Raw genomic sequence first — 20858 nt, 5'->3', positions numbered from 1 at the left:
GTGTGATTTTATGATGTTAGTCAAGTGACAGGACGTATTGTGTGTCCCAACCGCTTTCGCATGGTTAACATATAAAGTCTGCTTGCCTTGCTGGAGTTCATGTCGGATGATGACCGGACACCTTAGCTGATATGTTCTGGCATCCTCCAGGACTACAGCTGCACATTTACATATGCAATGACCTAGATTTGCATTTGCTACCATAACCTATCAGACCTAATTAAAGTAATGGAGCTTTCACACAGGCTAGATGTTTGACTGCAGTATAAGCCAGAGAGCGTGCCCAGTTTCGACCAAACCCTATCAGAAAGCTCCCTATTGAATGGGGCAGTCCACTTTCCCACACATCTGCTTAAAATTAATCTTCTCTTGTGCTTTTTTGTACTTAAATGTAAGCAGGTAACTCCTACAAATAATGTCACGCATTTAGCGCACCTAAGAAATATCAACCTCCTCAGAATAGCATCCCTATAGACTGGCCTTAAATGCGTGTCACTTGTGTCATGACTTATGTCAGTGAAGTGTTTCTGTCTGTATGAACATAGGAGAACCCAGCAACCATCTCTGCAGGGCAAGCTTCAAGGTCCAGGATGGAGCTTACAGGAACAAAAAAAAAAGAAGAAGAAATAGGAGGGGAAAAAAATGCGAATCACTAGGAATCTGAAGACATTTGGACAATTTGGCTATTTGCACACTTTGGTTCACAGGGCAGCTGTAGGAAAGGGACAGTCTGCGAACAGCTCATTTCGAGACAAAGGCTGTTCTCTTTATCCACACAATGAAGTCTTATTCTTCTAGTACTCTATTAAAAAAAAAAAAGCCAAAGATTAAAGTCAATTAATTCCTCATTCAAATAAAGAGGCTATTCATTTTTCAGAAGAAACAGAGATTATTCCAAGAGCAAGCTATTCTGGACAACATCTTTGGCATACGTGTCCTCTTTTAGATGTAATCATTGATGCAAAAGCAAAAATTTCAAAGCTCACAGAAGTATGTGGTGACAGCCTTCTGCAAAATACTTAAGGGAGAAGTTTACCAGAACTTTCAGCCTGAAAATTTGAGGTTTTATGAGGTTCTGCAAAACAGAATCAGCAAGGTTTTGTAATATAAAAACCAATACAAAACAATGCAATAAAAAAGTTATTTTATCTTGCATGCCCCTGAGTAGATAAACTGCAATGATAAGAAATTAATTAAAGCTGGATAAGAGTCTCTACATACCAAATTATAAAGCAACACAAGCAATTGCAGAGAATGACAGTACTAAAAAAATTCCTTGCTATATACTTGCTCTTTGCTGATAGGTTGTAGTTTCCACTCATGCTTCCACATTTTCAGGGATGTCTGTTACAGTGCCACCAAAGAAATATCCTGAACTGTTCTCCCGACTGAGAGACTTGTTCCTCTTTAAGGAAAAGTGTCTCCAATATATTGATGCTCAGCAGCTTATTTGGCACTCTCCATTCAATGGCACAGGGAGCAAGGGAAAGGCATAGCTCCTCTGCTCTTGTGAATGCGAGACCAATAAATCTACTAATAAATAATCTCCAAATAATAAAGGGAAAGCCTGAGCAGTCCTGGAAGAACTGCCCCAGCAGCCCTTCCTGCAGCCGTTAGCCTGGTGTTTCAGGCAAAGGCCGACGCTGAGAGGTGAGAGACTAAGAACAGAAAGGCCAGTAAAATACTGACCAGCCGCAGAGCAATGCCTGTATGACTGCTTCTCCAGTGGTATGGGAAGACAAAAAACAAGCCTGAATAAGCCAAAAAATGGGACTGTTCACTGCTAATTAATGCTCAGGGTTTATACATTGTGCAATGTTGATTAATAATAAATTCAATTGTTTTACTGCTGTCTGCTTGCCATGTGGGAAACCAGCACTGGTCATCAGTCTGCACAAGTGGCTACAAGGTTGCACGTTGCTTAGATTATTTTTAATCAACCAAAAAATTGTTAAAGATCGGTTAACCAACAGTTAAAAAGTCACACACTACAATCTTTAGATACCAATAAAAGCATCTTCCTGTAGAGCCATGAAATGAAATATTCTTCAGAAGAGTAAAAACATACTCGCCCAATTAATTTTCTGAAATCTCATTAAAAAATTTAGCCTGACTAAGTCATACACTTCTGACCTGAATTTTAATTATCTTCACGCTGGATATAAGTTTTTTTTTCTGATATTTGCAATGCATCATTAATTTTAAAGCAACTGTTTCCTTGCTTCTAAAGTGCATACTTCATCTGAATGACATTTACCGTAAACTAATTTCACCTTTAAAAGACATCTGTGATAGTAGATGGAGAAGCTTCAGCCCCTACAGTTGAACACGTATACATTATAAGCAATGATTTACTATGAACATCATTGTTTCAAATCTTTTTATGATGTCCCAAATTGTACACCCATCTCCACTCAATGATGCTTACCTGAAAAGAATTTTGTATACTTTGAGGTTGGAATTCCAGTGTGGATTTATGAGAACACTTAGAACAGATTGATTAAAAAAAAAAAAAAAAAAGAACTTCTGGGCTCACCATAGACGAGGAAACTTTTAAAATATGGATTATCCTTCAAACGGGTAGTCAAGTAATTATTGAAGAATACATCAGGTTTTTCATTTTGCGGCTTCAAAACTAGACTACACCGTCCTTGTAAGATATCCTTAACCTGAACTGTTACGTAGAATTTAAAGTTTGCTGAAGAACTTGGCTTGAATTTCGAAGTTTTAACATCTCTATCAGCGGATATCTGTACTAGTTTATGAAGAGGAAAGAGAGAAATACCAGCTTGAAAATAGCAGACCACATATTCACATCAACAAAGGAATTCATATTAACATAGAAATAAGCTAAGCACTTCAGAAAACAAACTGCAGTGTCTTTGCTGCTAGATGTTCAAATCTACTTTGAATTGGCAGACCAAAACGAAACTGCCATGAGCAGCTCCACTGCTAAGATGTGCAAGTATACCTGAGGAATGTTTAAAAGAGAGTTATTAAGTTTATATAGTATGAAAACTACATAAAAATTACAGCTCTGTATTTCACGTCACTGTTTTATTCCTCAATAACTTTCCCTTCTTATTGCTATAAACACCAAGTAACTCTGAGATGTCAGTGACTGACACTTTCTCTCAGGAACATTACTAGAATGTGCTGTGTGCCTTGCTGACGAACTTCTTTGGGTCAGGTAGCCAGAAACTAAACTGTGATTTTATATTCACTTACTCTAATTAGAAAACTTCTAAATACGAAGCACTGGTCAGAACTATCTTCTTCTTATTAAGCTACAGTAGCTAAAGACAGGAAGAAGAGTCTGATACCCTCACTCATAGCTCTACTAACAAGTTACCTGACGTTAAGTAACTTCTTGTTGATACCTGTGAAATAGAAGTAACACCTCTGTCAGCATGGAAAAATGCTTTAGGAAGCCGTGCAATTACAGGAAAAGCTTCTACTAGAGGAGCAGGCGCTTGCATTGGTCTCTGTGGGAGAAAGGGGCTGGCAGGAGGAGCGGGCCCTGCCGTACCAAAACCCCTCCCCACCTGCAGCAAACACCCAGGCTCTGTCTCTTCTGCCTTCATCCCCGCCATGCATGGCACTTCTTGTAAGGCAACTTTGGTCAAATTTTCCTTTCCAAACCCTTCTCTCATCCACACACTATTATATAGCATGCCTGCACTGCTTACACCTTCAGAAGAAAAAAAAAAAGATGTAATCTCAGATTCTTCCAGGTAAAACGTACCAGGAAATTAAAAATTATATATAATTATGTTCCTGCAAAATGGAAAATCAGAAATATGTAATAAGCAATCGTATCATGTCATTAGTGTAAGGTGGCCTGCCCTCTGAATACTACAATTTTCTGTTAATTTCTAAACTGCATTTGCTGAGCAGAGGCGTTTTTCTGGTAGATCACATATTTTGTTATTTGTTATTCAGCTTCCACCTTCCCCTCTCCCCATTTTATCTTAAAAAAAAAAAAAAAAAAAAAGGAAAAAAAAACACAAAGAAAACCTTCCTGCAATTCCAGACTAGATCATTCTCAGAACAGTTAATATACTTAGAGACCTCCATTAACACAACTTGGGTATTAGCAGAGGGGAGGGGAGGTTTCACTAACAATGACCATACAGCAAAATGAGCCCACTCAGCATCAGCAGAACAGCAGAACATAGATTATTAGCTACTAATTACACTTAACTATGTCATTACAAATTCTAACATGTGCTCCAAGATGCCATGAATGTATCTGCTGCACAGGAACACTTCCTAATCTTGTTCATGAAATAATTACAGGGGCTCTATCCTGCCAAATGAGGCAGTAATTAACCCTAATTGCTCAAAATGCAACTGGCTAATTCTAGGAGATTAATCAAGGGGATTCAATTATTATTAAATGACTTAATATGACAAATTGCTACATTAGGAGAGGGGAGCTCTGCTCCATACAACATATTTTCCAAGTAGTGCTGCTGTATAAGATACATTCATTGCCATACTATCTGTGTAGGCAACTCGTTGTTTTTGCAAACCCTATACTGCGTTTTGATACCGCCGTCCTAATGACCATTTCTTGTTCAAGAAACCTTGAGCATCGCTGGCCTGCACAGCTGGAACAACAAATTAACACCCACGTGCCCTCCCCATGGCAGTGTTACGCCACAGTTCCAATATTCTTCTTTCTGACAGCTTTTCCATGGTGCTTTTTATTCACTTTTCAAAATACATACTACTAAAACCCATCTGGTCTGAAAAATAGCAAAACAGTCTGAAAAATTCAAGCTTTCAGAATTCACGAAACACAAATTTCATGATTACAGCGAAGGTCTCGCTGTTATTTTATTAAAGGTCTAACCTTGTTTTAACCCACTGGTTCAAAAGGGTTGGAAGGGGAAGGGAGAGGAACCACTACAGTGTAAGTTGATGACAGTATGGACAAAATATACTATGGTAGAAATCTTCCAGAAACCCTCAGGAAATGAAGTCAGAGAGTCTACAGTTTCATGTAGGATGAACTTTCTTGTATTTTGTAACTCTCTCTTTAGCATTTACTATTAACCTATACAAGGAAATAAAATACATTTATTCACTTACATTCAAACCACTGCCTTTTCTTCAAAGAATCACAGAGAAGAGAAAGCCAACATAGTCCATGTTTTTATAAGATGTTTTAAAAATACCTGATTTAACTGAAATTTAAAGTATTTTCCTTTGTCTCTTATCATCATAAAAAATCGGATTCAGGAAACTCTGCCTGGCTGGCAAAATCCCAAACTGGATATACCCTAGAACTGCCATAACTGTGCTATAAACAAAGGAAAAGGGGAAAAAATTGCTAAGAACTCCCCATGCTTTATAAAAGGCAGGGAAGAAAAGCAAAGGAGGGCCGAAGAGAGCCCGCTTACCTGAGGGTCATGCTGGTAGTCCTGGCCCGGCAGCTTGCAGAGCGCGCTGTTCTGGTCCCCCAGGTGGTGCGGGTGGTTGTGCTGCCCCTCCATGGTACCATGCCAAACCCTGCCTCACTCCGCGGGAGCTGCGAGCAACGCGAGAGAGAAGGCTCGTCAGTGCCAATCCAACACGGAAAGCAAAAACTCTTCCTAGGGGTGTGCCCATACGCGGCTGTGCAGCAAGGCAGCAAGAACTGATTCCGCCCCCTTCTTCCCCCCTCTGATCGGCTACGCGTGTAACTGGAACACAGCAGACCAAACCCTGCCACCCAGCAGCGCCCCGCGGGACCTTCGCCAGCCGCTGACACACCCGCACGCCAGCACGGCCACGCGAGCACGCAGCAACAGGTCACGCTTACGCCCGTGGTCCTGAGGTAACAGAACAAAAATACCTCGATGACAAACATTATGGGTATGTTTTCACACTAAATAAAACAGCTGAAAAGGTTTATTTGCTCAGTGGTACGTTATCTACAAAAAAAATGTTACTTTTCTCAACTCCGGTACCAAGGCTAACGGCAGGGAGTGTCGCTTCCTCTGGAGCTGCTGAGCCAGACGATCCCTACAGCACCAGGCACGCAGGGGACGACTGCAGAAAGGCCAGCACGTTCTCCGTTCGCAAAACAAAAATGAACACCAGCGACGCTCACGCCCCACCGCGATTCCTCGGCTTAAAGGAATTTCCAAACAGACCCTACCTTGCCTGCTTTTAAAGCATTCAAGGCTCTTTGGAAATCTGAGGCACGTGCAATCAACGAGGCCATACAACACAAAGAAAGGCGTGCTTTTCCCCAAGTCACGTTTGTTAAGTTCTGGTTTAGGGTCTACATCTTCTGATCTTCCACAATACTTTACATCTTACAACCAACGTGAACCCAACTTTCCGCGCATTCACACAGAGAAAGACCAAAACATCCTTTGTGATTCTTACATACTTGTTAAACTTGGAGTAATAGTTTTTCATCTATTTTATTACATAGTCAAGTGAGAGCTGTGAAAGCTAACAAACCTTAATTGATTTGCAAAAACAAAAATTATGCCCAGATTCTACTCAAAACCAGACAATGCTTCATGCAAGCTTGCACTCCATAAACCCATGTCTGAAATTGTGAAAAGGTCACTGACAAGCACATACAAGGTTCTAGCTCTGCACTAGACCCATTCGCAGCACAGAACACCAAAGCCGGTACATTTCTTTGGACGGGGACAACCTAAAAGCAGCACGACTTTACCTGTGCTCCCTCTCCCCTATCTCAGCTTAAAGCTATTTTCATGCAGCCACAGGAAGCCGTAGCTACAAAAACATTAAATTCAACCAGTTCAAAGTATTAGTTATCCAAGGAGCAAACAAGCAAACAAGGGACAATTCCATGAATGATTTTTTCTAGCTTGACCTGCAGCAATTACTGAGCACAACTGTCCAGCAGAATTTCCTACAAAAATTGCAGAAGTTAAAGGCTGCAGAAAAGAATCTAGCAACAAATACCAGATAGAGAGCTCAAGGTAAGCTTGCGAACAGTGATGGTGAATTTGGCTTTTGCCACGATCCTTCATTTTTACTCCAAAATCATCCTGCACCTTACAGAGACCACTTCAGTCTCCTCTCCCTTTTTTAAGCACAAAGATCTCATTTGGGAAGTTCAGAGCCACAACACAAATAGAAATTTAACCTTTATTTATGCTGCTGGTAGCACAGCTGGTGAAGAGCTGTGAAATCCAGCACCTGTAACATGAAACTTCTAGACATCACATCTCACATCTACATTGAATCCAATTATTTCACAGTATGACAAGACTAGGTTTATTCTGAGCCATATAAAACCAAGCAAAACCCTGTGGGTAACAGGAAGGAAGAAGAGAAACAAGCACTTGGATGAGGGTGTTCAAAAAGCTAGAATCAACCCCAGCACACACCAACGGGAAGCACTCTGAAGGGTGGCAGCCAGGTTTTGTTGCTGTTTCAGAAGCAAAAAATAAAGAAATAAACAAAGAGAGAAAATCAAAAAGAAGAAAGTTGAAATTCCCATGACAGTGGAATGAGGCGAAGGAATTTATTCCCCAACCCGGACAGAGCAGGCTCCTCGTTACTGCAGTAGGCTGTGGGACGTGTGAGACCCCCACCAAGCCCAGCACGGGGCAGCACAGGTAGGGCTGACCCTGCAGCACCGCGCCCGCGCTCCCCCTGGCCCAGGGGCTGGCTCAGCACCGCCCCTCGCCCAAGCCCTGGAGAGCTGAGCCCCAGGCCCGGAGAGCCGAGTCCCTCCTGGCTCAGCACCACCTCGATGGGCAGCGCTGCTCCTCGAAAACTGACTGTTGTCGAAAACCCGACAACGGTGCCACGTCCGAGCCAGGCTCGGGGACACATCCTGGCTGTTTTACACTCTGAAAGCGTCCCCTGAACCACTGGCACCACACTGCTACACAGTGCGTGGTCTGGGGTCAGGATCTGGCCCTGGGAGCAAAGCCAGTCCTCAGCAATGAGACCAGAGCGTACACAGAACACGCACAACGAACACGTTGATGTCCCTTCCCCTCCAAAGGATGTAAACGGGCTTTTTGGCTTGCTAAACAACATTTTTCATAGCTGGTTATTCATTATCCATACACGCTCTAGGTAAGATCTGCTTTCAGAATCGCAGTGCTGCTGTCCTTAATGGTGACGAGAGGCATAATGGTGACAAGGTGAGATTTAGTGGCCAACACAAGCGTTTTCAGAAACTTGTTTCAGGAGTTTTGGCAAGTACTCACTCAGTGAAAGAGCACAACCTGATCTCATTAGTGTATTAATAGTGCATGCCTGGCATTTGAGCAATGACTAATTCTTAATTTAAAATGCAAAGGTATTTTAAATATTTGGGGGGTGTGCGGGGGGAGAGAGAAAATATGATGCAGAAGAATTTCTATTGCAAGTTGTGCTTGGTTCTTCTAACAGTTGTCGGTGAAGTGGGCTTTTAGCTCCGGCAGGCCTTTCCAACGCCAGCTACCACAACGTGAGCACACGGCGCTGGGGAGGAATCCGAGAAAGGCTCCTCCTGGTCCTTAAGCGTACAAATGCCCACTTTAACAAGCACTCACTAGGAAAGAGGTGAAAGTAGGGATAGCTACCACATACGAAGAGACAAATGCAAGGGTTGCTCTTAGTAAGAGATGTTTTTCCAAGTCAGTGCAATGAAGCTCCAGTGGAAGAAGAACCAAGGCCAGGCTGGATGGGGCTCTGAGCAACCCGATTTAGTGGGAGGTGTCCCTGCCCGCGGCAGGGGCTGGAACAGGTGGCCTTTAAGGTCCCTTCCAGCCCAAACCCTGCTATGATTGTGTGAAGAAAGATAATCACTACTAGTGTGACACAGTTTGATTTTAACATTCCTCCCATTTCAGGTATCTGTAGATTTAGAAGCAACAAAGGTGAACATTTAAAAAGGAAAAACAGGTCTCTCAATACCAACATTAAATTCTCCTATGAAATTCCTACCTTATATTACACTGACGGAACTATTATTTTATTATTCATTACTTTAAGAAAGGTCATTCACGAAAAGGAGAAAGTAACACTTTTTTATTATTATTTATTTATTTTATTTTTACTAAATCCACAGGCACAGAGGAAACGCTGCTATGGAGCACGGGCTCTGACAGCCGCCCCTTTCGCCACTCATCTCCCAAGGAATTCGGGAATTTCACATTTGCAGCCTCAAGATAAAAAGGCATGTCCGTGCAGTGCACATGAAGTACCTGTAGTCTAACTCTGATCAAACATCTTATCTACTGCCTCCTGCCTCAGGACAGGAACAGAGCCCACAGAGAAGAGGCAGTTAGAGCTGAACATGAGAACCCCAGTCATCTGATCACACACAAATCTGGGACATTCCGGGGAGAACCGTAGCTTTTCGGCTCAGGGAAGCTCAAGGTAGGACTGCTTACCGTGAGGGCTTAGACAACGAGAAGGCAACCAGCAGCTCAGAACAGCCCGGCCGCCACGAGCACGTACGAGAATTTATTGGGCGGCGTGTTTGGGTTCGGTCACTGTTTGTTTGAAGTGCTACAGCTGGAAGCAAAGGAAGAGGCAAGAACCAAATATCAGCTTTGAAAAGAGATACGCAGGGCTCACATGACAGCCGCCCACAGCCCACTGACACCTACGGGACAGCGTGTCCTGCCCTGAGCTGTCAGCTCAGCTATTCTGGGCTGCTGGCAAACGCGGCATAGGTAGGCTGGGGGATCCTCGCGAGAGGCCCTGCAGATAGCAGCCAGGGACACAAAGGCACTCTGCAATGTCCAAAAAGGTACTCGGGTTGTACAGTGGAACCCGACAAAACGCTGCCGGCTTTTTGAGAGTCCCATAATTTGTGCATGAAATTATCTCATGGATTCCAACAATTAGCATGAAACACTTCCTTGTAACTAATGTAAGCGTTTGCAGGAGATGTAGCGTACCATAAGCCACACGTTCATTCCTTTGAAAAGGACTGGTCTTCTCAAAGTCATTCAAATGAGTTACAAACTCCCACCTTGTTCAGGCTGCACGGATCGGGCTGGCAGCATCTCCTGCATGCTAACCACGCAGCAGCACCACATGCGTGTCGACCACAAGCAGTAAGGAGGCTGACCTACATGACAGCTCAGCTTAGTTACTGCAAGAACAAGACGGTGATATTAACTGGTAATGAATTTTCCTTATTATTCTCTTAAGAGTTGGAAAGATGGGAAAAATTAAGAAGACTTTGGCCGCCCCTGCACTTGAAGAAAATTATTTCTTATACCTAGTTTTTGGGTTTCATGTGCGGTGGTTTATTCCTTTAATTAAAGTTCTTTACTAGGAGGCAGGGTCCAGCATTTTCACTGTTAGTTAACAGCAGGAACACTTGTCACACCTACACCACTTCCACAAAACATGCAGCATTACCTCAGACTGGACACCAACATTAAAAATACAATTAAACTGAATGTACAGGAATAACCGGACTGCTTTTATGGCACGTGTGTCATTTTTGAAGTAGCAATCTTTAGCGACAGCTAATGCATCAGCACCTAGAAACAGTGGTCTCCACGTGTAGACCAAGAAGTTTCACCCTCCTGCCCCCCTTCAGTCTCAGACCTGCACGATGGGGGAGAAAATGAATCTACTATCCTGATCTGCTTTAGGATGTAATTTTACTAACAAGTGGAGTAACAAATTCATTTCACATACCACTTTTTAGCAGCAACATCATTGACACAATATAGCATCAACAAAAATAATCAAATATGGAAGAGAACAGCTACTCAGAACAAAAAACCAAGCAGTCACAACAACACTCCAGATCTGGTCTCACTTCCTCGTTATCAAATTCAGGGAGGAGCAGTTGCAGACAAATAATTGAGGGTTAGGGTGTTGTGGTTTTTTGTTGTTTTTCATTTGTTTGCTTTGAATCTGTTTAAAACAGCCAAAGACAACAGTAGGAAATAAGAAGTCTTTGAATAAGCTCTCTGAGCACTGGCACACTTTCACTTTACATTGTTCTAGTTCTGCACTTTCATTTCTCAAGTGACAGGCTTTTTATTACGCTTCCAAATTTCCAAGGAAGCTCTGCGGTGTCAAACAGTTTCAGACTGGGTCTTGACCATGACAGTAAATTATAACATATTTAAATTGCATGAAGCATCACATAACTTCCAGAAAGTGGATAAAAGAACTGGATCCTCACCTGCAAAAGATATTACAAAAACAACCTAACAGCTTTTTGACATTACTATGAATACATGTATGAGATATTTAACTTAAGCAAGTCCCCAATAACACATATGCCTCAAAAATCCACATACACAAAAGCAAGGGTTATATATGATTCAGAAAATCTCTTGCAGCATTTTCCAGATTTTAATCAAAACTGAAACAACTACCTCTGTCTCCAAAAAAGCAATTGCCTGCTTTGGGAACTACACATTAAAATCAAATGATGGCAATTGGGCTTCCAGTCCTTGAGAGAGGAAGGGGTAAGTGGAGCGGATACCAATGCTGGTGCCTGAAAGCATGGGGAAAAGAATTCCCTGATGCTCTATTGATACAGCATTACTTCCAGGATATTCCAGCCAAGTCATGTTAAGGATATATCACAATTGTTTGGCGTTTGGGGTCAATTTTAACTAGCCAGATAAACTCCAGATTGCTTGGCTTGGCTACCAACCAGTGTAATAACTCATACAACAGCAAAAATGTCACCAGTTCAGGTGAGTTTCAAACACCAAAGCTTATGATCACACATTGCTTTTACCTGTGCCACCTTTATATTACAAGAGCAGAGGCAGGCTTACTTCCCTCTGCACCAAACACGAAAGCACCTTTACCACAGCAAAATCAGAAGAACTCTCATGAATACAGAATACACTGACATTTACAGTTATTAAAGTATTGCTACTTAGCTGTACAATATAAAGCAAGGCATGTTGCCTTTGAAAATGCTTTTAACTTTCTTGTACAGAGCAGACACCACGGCAGCATATAGCCACACACAAAAAACGGCAGTTCCTATGTAACTGAATGTACTGCCTATGTAAATATTTGCAGAGATGTTAATGCTGAACGATGATTGTTCGCCTGCGCCACCGGGGAAAACAGTTTCTGAAAACAATGGAAGGAAGTGAAAGACTTCCAATTGAACCAGCGTCCTAAATAAATAGAGAAATATTTGAGAAAATGTACCTGAACTCAGCCTAGAGCTGCTTCGCCTCACCCAACAAGCTTTAAGTTGGGAGACAAATTTTGAAACTAGTGCACCAAAAGCATTCCAGATCCCAAGAAGTTTCACCTCATTTTCTTTTGGTTTGTATCTCAGCAGCTTTGCAGAAAAGTCAGCTGCTCTTCAGGAACTCAGAAGAGATTTTGGAGTGGAGGGGAACACAACGAGGCCCACATGGGATGAGCGCTTCGCTCTCACAGCATGACTTCAGGCGGGCCTACCGCTCCAGCCCTCTGCTCCACAGGGGTGGAAAGCGCTCATGAGGGGAGCAAAGCACACGTCAAACCAGGCCCAAGCACCTGCTGAGGCAGAAAGGCCCCAGGCAGCGAGGGAGGCACCTCAGTGCGATGGTTAGCATGGCTGCGCTCACCGGCCGGTGACAGGAGCCCGGCAGGTGGGGCTGCACCGTGCTTTGGGTGAAGGCCCCTCCTGAGGCCGCTTCTGTAACGCGCCCTGCAACTCCAGCCCTCCCTCGTACCGCCACAAAAACCATTCTGTGGACTGAACTATGGGGCTTGGGGCTTTCTACTTTTGCACCGCTTCCCACCCTGAAAGCGATGCAACCTGGTCTCCACAGTCTCAACATTCCTGACTGTGAAATGGGGGCAGCTGTGCCCTTCCTGGACACGTTACTGTGCTGTTTGTACCTCTGACCTGCTCCAACGCCCTCAAATATCATGATATATGTACATATGTATGTATGTGTGTGCTTTTCCACTCAGTTACTCTCTGCCTCTCACAACCTCCCCATCCCAAACCCCAGTGCAGCAGGAGGCAAGCCCCTCTATTTGGGTACCTTGTGTGTAACAAAACAAAAAGGCAAGTCTTACATCGTTCCAGAAATCCATGGGTTGTTTAAACAAAGCCAAGTGCATCTCTTAAACTACTGCCCAAACTCCCACCTCTCAACGTACAAAGAATACAGATTAACTGTGAACAAGAGCCACCGCTGTGCCCAAGGCACGCAGGCTGCCAGTCAGCTGGCGACATCCGCAGCAGGGCCTGGCCGTGGGATTCGCTCCCAAAAGGATGGAGCAAACTATTTTACAAAATAAACACAGCCGCATCAGTAACACTTTCTTCCTCTCTACTGCCCAATAATATTCTCTCTTGCTTGCTCGTAAAATAAATCTGTCAGGATACTATATGAGATTACCTATATATTTAAATGATGATCTTGGCTTATGATTACATTATCGCTCTGGTTCAGGGTACGTGCCGTGCAGAAGGCAGTCCAATCCTAGGAGAGTATTATTTTCAAGTGACTTTTATTGTCCATTATCTTACACCATTTCTGTCACAGCCGTGATGTCTGATAGGAATAGTTCACAACAGAAATATCTCTGTCGTTAGTATTCTCATTGCAATTTAGGCAGATCAACCTTTAAATCTCATCCATCATACTGAAGAGCTTTGGCAAAGCAAGCGCAGTAATATATGCTTCCATGCAAAACCTAATTACAGGCTAGGTTAAAAAGCCTACCCCATCCCTTCTGCAGTGCAAGGTGACAGGGAGTCCTGAGCATCCCCGGGTTTCTCACTCTCCCTTTTTGCTGGTGGAAGTGCACAACCCGTTCATTATAGCAGACTGATTCTGTCTGGCACATGACAAACTTACTTGAACCTAACAATTAAACTTCTGACAGTGTTTCCAAAAGCAGAGAGTATTTACTGTAAACGCTTGACAATTTTTTTCCCCTCTCTGCTCATCTCTCTCAACAGTCACCTTATGATGACTGGAAATTACCATAAGCAAATAGCAGCCTAACATCCAAAAAAGCCTCATGTTAATGTGAAATACACACCTGCCAACACTGAAAATAAAAACAACCTATAAATACAAATGTTAAAGGGAAAAAACATGAGGAATGCTGCTGAAATGCAAGAGACAGGAGAGAATGCAGCAAGAGCCGAGTTAAGCGAACAATTTAGTAAAAAAAATGTTTAGAAAGAGTTGCCTACAGAATGTGCAGCTGGCTGGAATGCTGCTGCGGTGGCGAGGCTGCCCATGGCCACCAAAAGCCATGCAGAGGAAGGGCCGTGCATTTTTTTCTTACTAACAGCTCCAGATTGCAGTAAGGGAATCCAAGCAAGAACTGTTACACAAAGAGCAGATGTATCATCAGTCAACAGTTTCAAGAATTTAGGCTTAATATTAGGAAGAAACTGTATCTATGCATATACACCAGCAAATGTAATACAGCATGAATTATGTACACATGCAAAGCCCAAGAAAGCAAAAATATACGGAAATGTGAACAAACTCTTAAAAACAATATTAACATCACCCAGTTACACAACTTCATTAGATTTAGTAATTCTATCCATGACCAAAGGGCTAATATACCATCTAATATAATTTTATTCATCCTCAATGACATAAGCTCTAAAGGAGAAATGAAAACCAGCAGAAATCAGCTTTCCTCATCTTTAATATCAGGGAAGTCACAGCCCTTGGTGAAAACCGTACCTGCAATTTAATTTATAAAACCCTAAAAGGATGAGAACGTTTGTAACAAATTGACCACTACTTAGAAGAACAGAACCAAAGTGTTCTCAGCGTTTCAGACACATGTTCCATTTTATGAGTGCTGGAATTATTTATCCTGAAAGCAGGTGCAGATGGGGTTGCGTTAAGACTTTCTGCAAACTTTTTTGTGGAGAATCTAGTTTGTACAAAGTCTTAACAGCCAGTAATGGAGTTCTGGCTTCTGGAAGACCCAAAAATCCACCAAGAATCTTTTAGCAAAATGGCTGAAAAGCCCTAGAGCTTTTTCATTTTATGTCAACAACTGATATTCATTAAACAAATGCTGTGACAGACACTGTAATTCACTGTTCCATACCTAGAAGCAAAATGACATTAAGTCAACAAATTTTAAGCTAGTCGGAGCCATCTCACTGCAGATGTCAATAAAACAAATGCTTCCTGCCAATAATTAAATATCCGTGTCAAACTTTCCACTCTCCTTTAAATTACTCTCTACATCCAGTCTGGGTCCATATTCCCATTTTTAGCAGGCAAGATCATCTTTTTCAAGTACACTATAGTCTAGTTTGGCAACAAATCTAGTAAAATGACTTGGAAATAGCAAGGTCCCTGTCAGTATTTTCCCCTTCTCAACTATACTACTACACCTGAAGATGTTATTGGAGTTAAGACAATAAATCTGATAGAATGATTTTTATGCCCATTACTTGCATTAGTTCTCACCACCAACCAGAAAGGCAGTTACCAGCTTATTTCTAATTTTGGTTCAAAATCTCTCATGTTCCCATTGTGTTTTTCTCCATACATCATCTCCTTGATGCAACAGCATCAACAATAATTTACACTGCTTCTACGTAGATGAGGTCTGTATGTTGTCCCCTATGGCTCCAAACACACCAACAGCTGCTAAATGATTTATTTTCTACCTTTTATTTGTTCCTTGTTACTACTGTTATTATTTTCCTGTAAACCATCTATTCTTCTTGTAGTATGTAACATGGACTTGGAGGACAGGTTTAATGTGAGGTTTTTGTTGTTAGTGCTGTTTTTTTGGTGTGTTTTCTTTCCTTTTTTTTTTTTTTAATATGTTGTGAAACCTGCTTCTTAGATCTTGGTGCCAAATCAAAAGATACAATTGTTTTTAAAAGTCTTCTAAATATGCTTTAAATGCTATGTAGTTCAATCCACTCATTACAAGGGATGGTTTCACATGGCTCCTATTAAACAGTCCTAGGATTGATGCCAAGGGTACTTGGTGATTTACAGTTATGGCTAAGTAATCAATGTGACAATGGGATAAATGTTCCTTTTCACCAGCCTAACCGGACTAGTCCTACCTCTTACTTCCCCGCACGGAATTTCCTCCTGCAACACCATGTGTAAATATTTACGTACAGTGCTCCTACTATCTGTAGATAAATATCAAATATGTATTTAAAATCAAAATTTAGTATGGATGGCATTCAGCTGCATTTAAACTGACAACAGCTACTTTGAAGACAGATAATACTGTACAGAACAGCAACAGCAGGCTGCATTTTCCCCCAACTAATTTATATTTTTCTAGGCACAATTTTGAGCCTTCCAAAAGTATTCATTTAATTCATTTTTACAGCCTTTGAAAGGGTAGAGATAGACCTCTCAGGCCACTACTAGTGTTAACGAAACACGTTAAAAATAAACACATATTAAATCTACCTGGAATTTTACCGTATTGCTTACCAAGCATGCAACAACATGCTTACCTTTTAATTTATAATGCAATAAAGCTTTCAAGCCTGAAGCCAAATTATTTAAGAACATTTCTGTTGTCCTTCTCAGAATTCATTCATTTCAGATGAAGGAAAGATTAAATATAGGCTGGAAATATATTCATAACATATACATTCACAGAAACTGCCAGACATTTTCACATCATTAAATCATAACTGAAATAAGTAACATCACATACAGCTATGAAGTGTGCTCTGTCTGTACCCGTAACGTCAGCTTCATTATCCCGCTGGCTGCAGCCTCCCTCCTGCATCAAGGGAACAATCAGCTACTTGCACGTAAGTAAGCAAGCTTACAGTTCTACCAGCAAGCTGACAATCTACACGTGAAATACAACCAGTTTCCACTCTCAATCAACACCCAAAGAGCCCCTGTAAAAACAGGGCCAAAATCTAGTAGGGAAGACCAACTATTCCCAACCCATGGGGAAAACATCCGATTTCCGCCAATCCCTGAAATGCGTTTCCACCACATACAACTAAGAACGCAAAGTATTTCCTCAGTTCACATCAGATGGGCTCAAAATCCCTGAAACCTGCTGTAGCCACCCTGCTAACGCAGTTGAGCTCTACAGCCATTAATTTGTGTCTTTATAGCCAACATATCTATCTCAAATGGAGGGAAAAGGAACAGAGGAGGACAATATATATATATATTTATGTAGGCCCAACTTCAAAACATCAGAACAACAGCTTGAAGTATTTACATTTCTCATAATCAAAAGTAAGAGGAAATGATGCTGAGAATTATGCAGCCTAGCCAACGTGAAGACTCATATGATTCAAATCCAAAGGCAACTTCAAAGCTACCTCATAAACCCTCTGCACAACTTACAAAGCAGCCAGATGCTAGCACTGCAAGAGCTTCCCCGCATCTGGATCCTGCAAGCAACAGCCAAACGGAAGCAGAAACTCTTCCCTGTGTAAAAAGATTTAACATTTTTCTACTTACAAAAATAGCTACATTAGAAACACGTTTGTATCATTCCTCCTCAAAATATGCCAGGACAACTACTATCATATGTTGCTATAAAGTGTCTTATCTATACTAAATAAAACGATTGGTTTCCCTACCCATTCCTGGAACCAACAGCACAGGTTTGGTTTGGTTTGGTTTAAGATTTCATGCTGCTCTGCACCTCGTGCCCACTCCTCCGAGGCACTGCCCACAAGGCCCCTCCATCCCCTCTCCCACCAGGACAGCTTCCCTTGGAGAGCAAGATTCACGCACCAGCGCCTTGCGAATCAAGGCTGCGGGGGAAAACAAGAAAGTTCTGTTCTTTATAAAGTCTGCATAGTTACTTTTATTACTTATTTTGATGACAGACAGGGTTAATGGCGTTCTTGCAGAGAACTCTCCCTTTCCTGGGCTAAATGCCCAAATTCTTTCAGGATTCACAAGACTGTCTATTTAAATTGGGTCCAATCTTTTCTCCTACAGAGGCCTGCACAGAATGTTCTGACAAGAAGCTGGGAATCAACCTTTTGAGAAAGCTCTGGCTAAATGCGCAAGCGCTGTGCAAGACAAAAAACATTCAGCACTATATTCTGCCCTGTGTGTTTCATTATTCTAATAAGCCGCACTGTTGAGGCATAAACCCAGAAGAATCAGCAGATTATTAAAACCCGTAGGCTCGCTCATGTAAACACGAGCCTCTTGTCCTGCCTGCCCCATGCTTCTCTCCCAGCCTGCCAAGACCCCACGTCGACCTCTGCTTCCCGCCCCGCTGTTAGCACAGTCAGTCACCTACCCGAGGGAGCTGGACACGTTGGGCGCTGCTTACCAACCAAGTGCTCCCCACCTACAGAAAAGCCTCGGCCGCATCCCACAGCCCCGCGGCCACCACCAGTCCCATGGCTGCTCACCAGGCGGGCAGGGGAACCGGCCCCCGGCGCTTCTGCACCCAAAACTAAGCTCGAGCTCACGGCTGCTATGCATGTATGATGTGATCTTTAATATAAAAATAGTGAAAAAAGCACTCATGTCAGAGAGCGTGAATCAAAAGTTCTCAGACATTTGCAAATGCCTTTACATTATGTTTTCAACACGCGTGCCTGTTCTACCTGCCCCAAGACACCTCTGTCAGCCACGGCCGCGAAGAGAAGAATTTAGGGGAGAAGTCCTAACACTACTAAAAGAAAGAAACAAAAATACCCAGCTGAGGCACAGAGTGCAATTTAGTTTTCAGCAATCTATGAACAAAGCAAAATGTAATTTTCCAACCATCTTGAATTACCAGTTTTTAAGAGTAATTACGCTGAACACACCTCAAAATATCTGCCATGGGCCCGCTCAGCAGCAGGGACAACTCTTTACCATCAGGCACTTGCAGAAACACCAAGATCTGTTTCACAATGGAACAAGCATTCACAATAGTTCAAAATAAACTACTATGTTTTATCAATATCAATTCAAATGATGTTGAGAGCTTGTTAATACCTGTGTATAAAACACTATTTCTCATCAACAGAAATAATTTTTTAAGTGCAACAAAGTCCAGGTGAAGCCAACCCTGAGCAGTGAAGTAGCAAACGACACAGCAAAGCAAATGCAAAAGCAGGAAAATCAAAACTAAAGACACTGACAGCAAAGGAACAAGTTGAGCTGATGTGAAATGAACCAGCTTAGAGAGCTAGTAAAATAAATAAATAAATAAATGAGTAACAATGTACCCAATTCTCTGGAAAAAAGCATGAACCACAGCAGGAACTATCCCGAGGAGCAGCCTTGCAGCCCCGCAGAAAAACCTTGCCTCATGCTGGTGGGACAGACCCAGATCAGGAGCTAGGGATCCATCAACTCTGCTGGTCTGACAGAATATGAATAAATACCGAATTAGTGCCTTTCGGTTTGCATGTGGAAGAAATTTTTATAGCAGTCATCGGCTTTTCATTGGCTAATGACCAGTAGACACTTGGAAACGAACTGGGCTCAGCACGTGACAGAGGAGCCTGAACAATACATCCAGAAACATCTTACTGCGCAGGGGAGAAACGACACCCTTGTGCCCTTACTGGGCTACAGGAGAGAACTGTGCAATGCCAGACATCCTGCCTGGCTCGAATCACACCGTGCGCCAGGTCCCCAAACATCCCTCAGGTGAGACCACCCGTCAGGCACCGATCTCTGTATTTCCAACAGGACGCCCCGAGGGCTCCAAGACTTAGGGAACTGCATTTTCTAACACCACTGCCACAGGCGCCAGAGGTGGTCAGTGACCGCCAGAACCCTGCACCAGCCCCCGATGGAGGCAAGGTGGGGGCGAAAATATCTCACCTAGTTATCTCAGATTTCATAGGAGTCAAAATTTCAGCGTGCAACCTGAGCTCTAAATCCCTACTAGACTTAAACACGGCAGCAAAGAAAAGCTAGTCTTCTTACTGCTCCTAAATCCTAATGGATTTTCTAATTAACTTGATTAACCCATCTTGCTCAACTTCTCAAATACCCGTTCGGAACAGCCTCACAAACAACTGATTTCTCAGCCCTGCAATGCGGGGCTTGCAGGAGAGCTTCATAAATCAATGGAGTTGAATTGAGGTTAAAAAATGCATTTGTGGCCAGCACAGAAGTCATTTAAGAGGAAAGGTGTACCTGGTATTTCAGGAAGAGGAAGAATCCTGGGAGGGGACTGTATACATTGCCAGTGGGCTTCGAGAAGTCACAGCCACAGGTCAAAGGACCGGACTACTTTGGATCAAACCAAGGCTCAAGAGAGATAAACCCAAAGTCCCAGAACTGCGAGCACGGCGGAGAGGAGGCAGAGGCAGGACCACACCACGCTTTGGAGGTCAAACCCAAGCTTTAACACACAGGAGGTGACGAGGAGGGCTGCTCTGCTACGGCGCCTCGTGACCCCCTCCAGTCTAAACCCAAAGCCTGCTAGTAAAAGGAGAGCTGGTCTGTCAGGGACACAACTGCCACACGTTCTCAGCAAAGCATCCAGCCGCGAGCCTGAGAGCCCCAGTACCTCACCCTACAGTAACAGCGCAAAGCAAAAGCTACTGGCAGCAGCTGCGTGCGGAGCAGAATTAATGCCACATCCTGGATGCACGAACAAAAGCAACCCTGGCTGTTACTGTTGCCTGATGACTGAAGTGTAGATAAAAACTTAAATATGGTCTGGTGTAACAAATTGGAGACAGTCTCCGAAGGGAAAATACATTCCCCACATCATCCAGCTGCTATTATCAAACTCATTAGTGCCATCTATGTCACCAATAAAATGAGCAAGCTGCCATTCAGCTGTCCCCCGTTTCAGATGAACAAGATGAAAGATATTGGGCAACTTTGCCAAAGTCTGATAACGCCGGTGATGCATGGTTCATTTCAAACTTCCTTTAGAGCCCTACATGCAAATAGGTACCTTAAGCACACACACCCCACCGGCCGACCCAGGCTTGCCTTTCATGTACGCTTTTCGAGCTGAGC

General features: G+C 42.8%; 1 protein-coding gene across 3 annotated transcripts in view; it reads right to left on the bottom strand.

Annotated features, from left to right (window-relative positions):
• The window catches only part of NEK6 (NIMA related kinase 6), a 72351-nt gene that overhangs the window by 34014 nt on the left and 17479 nt on the right, over positions 1-20858 (bottom strand). For all 3 annotated transcript variants that reach the window (XM_040531333.1, XM_040531332.1, XM_040531334.1), the window contains exon 2: positions 5409-5536. In XM_040531333.1, coding sequence (XP_040387267.1) covers positions 5409-5501 — 93 coding nt within the window. In that variant the 5' untranslated portion in view covers positions 5502-5536. The remainder of the gene's footprint in view (positions 1-5408; positions 5537-20858) is intronic.

Source organism: Cygnus olor, chromosome 19 (genome assembly GCF_009769625.2).
Source record: "Cygnus olor isolate bCygOlo1 chromosome 19, bCygOlo1.pri.v2, whole genome shotgun sequence".
Lineage (NCBI taxonomy): Eukaryota > Metazoa > Chordata > Aves > Anseriformes > Anatidae > Cygnus > Cygnus olor.
This window is presented reverse-complemented; position numbering and strand designations above follow the sequence as displayed.